This window comes from Cryptomeria japonica, chromosome 6, assembly GCF_030272615.1.
Source record: "Cryptomeria japonica chromosome 6, Sugi_1.0, whole genome shotgun sequence".
Classification (NCBI taxonomy): domain Eukaryota; kingdom Viridiplantae; phylum Streptophyta; class Pinopsida; order Cupressales; family Cupressaceae; genus Cryptomeria; species Cryptomeria japonica.
Window position 1 is genome coordinate 598,605,452 of NC_081410.1, and position 3,302 is coordinate 598,608,753.

The 3,302-nt window shown below is 39.4% G+C and overlaps 1 protein-coding gene across 1 annotated transcript; it reads right to left on the reverse strand.

Moving 5' to 3' along the window:
* Nucleotides 1-900: 900 nt before the first annotated feature.
* Nucleotides 901-1,668, reverse strand: LOC131876731 (UDP-glucosyltransferase 29-like). Its single transcript, XM_059222196.1, has one exon. The coding sequence runs from the start codon at nucleotides 1,666-1,668 to the stop codon at nucleotides 901-903; it is 768 nt and encodes a 255-aa protein (XP_059078179.1).
* Between the last annotated feature and the right edge of the window lie 1,634 nt (nucleotides 1,669-3,302).

Below are 3,302 nucleotides of genomic sequence, written 5' to 3' on the forward strand. Positions count from 1 at the left end.
ATGGCCTCCCTGCATTTTCAAAGGCCCTGCTTGCATGGAACTATAGTACAGGGTCTTCACTTCCATTCCTCATGGTTTCATGGTGATTCCACGATGGGGAATGGAGTTATGACTTCGTTTGCACAAACCAGTCCAAAACTGGACAGAGAATAGACAATTTACAAAGTATTTACAAACACACTCAACCTGCAAATAAAAACCTAATCTAATTGCTCAAATGTAAGTATTTACTCCATAGAAGACATTCCACCCAATTTTGCACACAATTCAATCCATTAACTTGCTCGGTAGCTTCATACAAACTGACTGGTAACCAACAAAACAATCACAGTCAAATCCAATTGGCTTGGGCCGTACAATGTCTAACATCCAACCCATTCGATTAGGGTTTGCAATTACTTATACCTCCTTTGCCTCGATCGGTGTGCCAAAATTAGGGCTCTCCATGCTCAACAAGGGTCCTTTACCTTTTGGGTGGAAAAGTTGCTTGACAACTTTTAAAAGTTATCATGCAACTTTTGCATCTTTTGAGCAACTTTGCCATTGTTGCTTTTCATGACTCCTAGGCCTATTTTGGGCTATCCTAAGGACATCAACATGCCATTAAAGCCTAACACACATCCAAGGCACACTCAACCTCTCCTGCACAAGAAATCACAACAAAAACACTAAAAACCTAAAACTAGGACCTAGTGAAGAACAAATGAGCTCAAGACCCTTATTACATGTACAATGGCTTCAAAAGAAGCATAACAACAACAAAATAAAGAAGGAGGAAGAGCTTGGAAGGGTGCTCCTGCACCATACTCCCCCTCTGCACACAACTAAGAAATAGGAGAAGAGATGAGAGCCGGGTCCATGCCAAGCTTCTTGAACTTGCTTTCCTCCACCCATGTAACTTCAGACAATGGTTGACCTGCCCCTTTCACTAAGTGCTCCATGTAGACCTGGTGTCTGGTAGACATAATTTCCAGACTTATCCTCCGTTGCCCCACCGGCAATCACTAATGGACCAACGGAAATCACTGGCTTTCCAGTAATATGGCTTCGGTATTTCAGATACTTGTCCTCCTCTTCAAAGCACGACTTTATCACTATTCCACACGACTGCTGGCAACACGCCCACACACGGTCGGCGAATGCAATGAAGTTGCCCATGACAGTCTCCACGAGATGATAGGCAGCCGATAATCCGTCGGAGGTTGGGTCAAATCTTCCGCCTTCATGTCCCTGAGACTCTCTGCTGCCTTGCAATGGCCTACAAAATAAGCGAATGCCGCTGGACTGTAGACGGAGAACGCAAAGTTCGGTATGTCCAGGTGGGAGGCCACCGTCGCAGCCCATGGCCCTACGATGTCGTACACCAAACGGCTTGTCCAGTTGATCGAATGCCCTGTGAAGGAGATGGGCTGATTCTGGTTTAATGTCTGATGTGCATTCGACGCCAGGGGTAAGTCCGTCGACAGAGGGCGATTGCAACTCCAACAGGTGGATGGGTTCCTCCTGCAAGTGAGATCTGATTCGGGATATATTGACAGGGGTTGATACGATCGAGACTTTTACGTCCCAATGGCTTGCCAAGGCCTTGGAAAGATTTATGAAAGGATTAATATGACCTTGTGCCAACCACGGTAGCATCACTATGCGAAGTTGGGTCTCATCTCCCATTCTTGCATCCAGGATTCGCACTTCTCTATGGCGTGCTCCCTAAATCATCTATTTCAAGTATTTGCACACCAAACTGTCAAATATAGAACCGTTCATAATAGTTTGATACTTCATTCTTGTAAAAGAGTAATACATATTTATCTATTTATTCCATAGATTTCAAGGAAGAGGGAAAAATGGTAGAAACACTGCCCAGGCGTGCATAGGAAGATTTTGTTCAAATGTAGAGGATACCACACAAATTTCTTGAAGCGGTTGTCATTTTCAGACATTAATTTTTGAGTGAGAAGCTTGAATCATCGTTCTAAGAAAACAAACAGATGTACTTTTATTGAGCAACTAGAATTGTGCAAAAGGGGCCGTGCAAAAGCAGTGTCTCTCCACGTGGATAATGGCTAATGAAAGGTTTTTTAGTTTCTATTTTAGTGTGGAGATAATAAGATAGGGAGTAACCCCTGTTGAACGTGTGTCAGAACATGCAACATCTAAAAGACAGCTCATATCCACACCACCGCTTCCTTCGAGTTTATTGCGTACTGGTTACTAGTACTACTTTCATTGCATTTGAACTCTGTTCTTACGATTTTTATTTTCTCGTTTACTCTTTTTCTTTTTCCTTCTATTAACTTTTTAATTTGTAAAATTAGAAGGAATCATAGTCCGCACGGATAGGGAGTTGGCTTGGGCTGTGGGTTTGGCTTGGGCTGTGGTTTGCTTCTCATTGGTCTTAAGTTCAACTCCGATGTCTGGACTCACCTGATGCACCTAGCTTCCGGTCGGCTTGGTACATCCCCTGACAAAAAAAGTAAAAAAATGCAACAAGTGAACTTTAAATGGCGTTTTCAAATTTAATGAATAATAATTATATGAAACAAAATGAGATAAAGTATAATAGTTTTTTCAATAAATAAAATGTTACATGATTTTTATCTAATTTGTTAATATATAAAAAGATATACAAAGAAAGCTTTTTAATTAGAGGAAAATTTTCTTGTTCCTTTCTCCCCAAATTTTGTTCCAATATAGTAGGAGTAGTTTACCAGTAATGAGCCTTATAATAGTAGAGCACACGTTTGCAGACATAGATTTTTGCACTAAAGGCCAATTATCTTGTCAAGAAGGCTCTGTTAATGAAGTGCATAGTTATAAAGCAATCATTCATATTAAAAACTTGGTAAAGATTAGATATTAAATGTGTCCTATAATTATTTATTTAAATTTGAATTGGTTATTTCTTTTTCTTTTGGTCATCTTTAGACAATTGTATAAGAACGAACAAAACCACTCTCCAAGATAAAGGTTGTATGGAAGGAGGAAAAATAGTTATGGGCCATTTTTAATTGATAAGCAATGTGTTGGCAGCTACTATTCTCCATGCAAAATAGCATGCCTAAGGCCTCATAACATATACAATAGCATGCTTAACAAAAAAAAAATTATCACCATAAATTCCTATTACAATGATTTGATATGCAAAATAGGCATTAATGCAATACTTTTTTCTTACCACTTTTTGTTGTAAATTTTCACTAGCTTCAACAATGATAGGACTCACAAATTTCACATATAATACATGTGGGTAACTCCATGATGTCAATATTAAATATAATGAAATTAAAAGACAACCTTAGATA

Bases quoted from the DNA above. Each gene is read 5' to 3' on its own strand.
- LOC131876731 (XM_059222196.1), bottom strand. From the start codon at position 1,668: ATGGGAGATGAGACCCAACTTCGCATAGTGATGCTACCGTGGTTGGCA.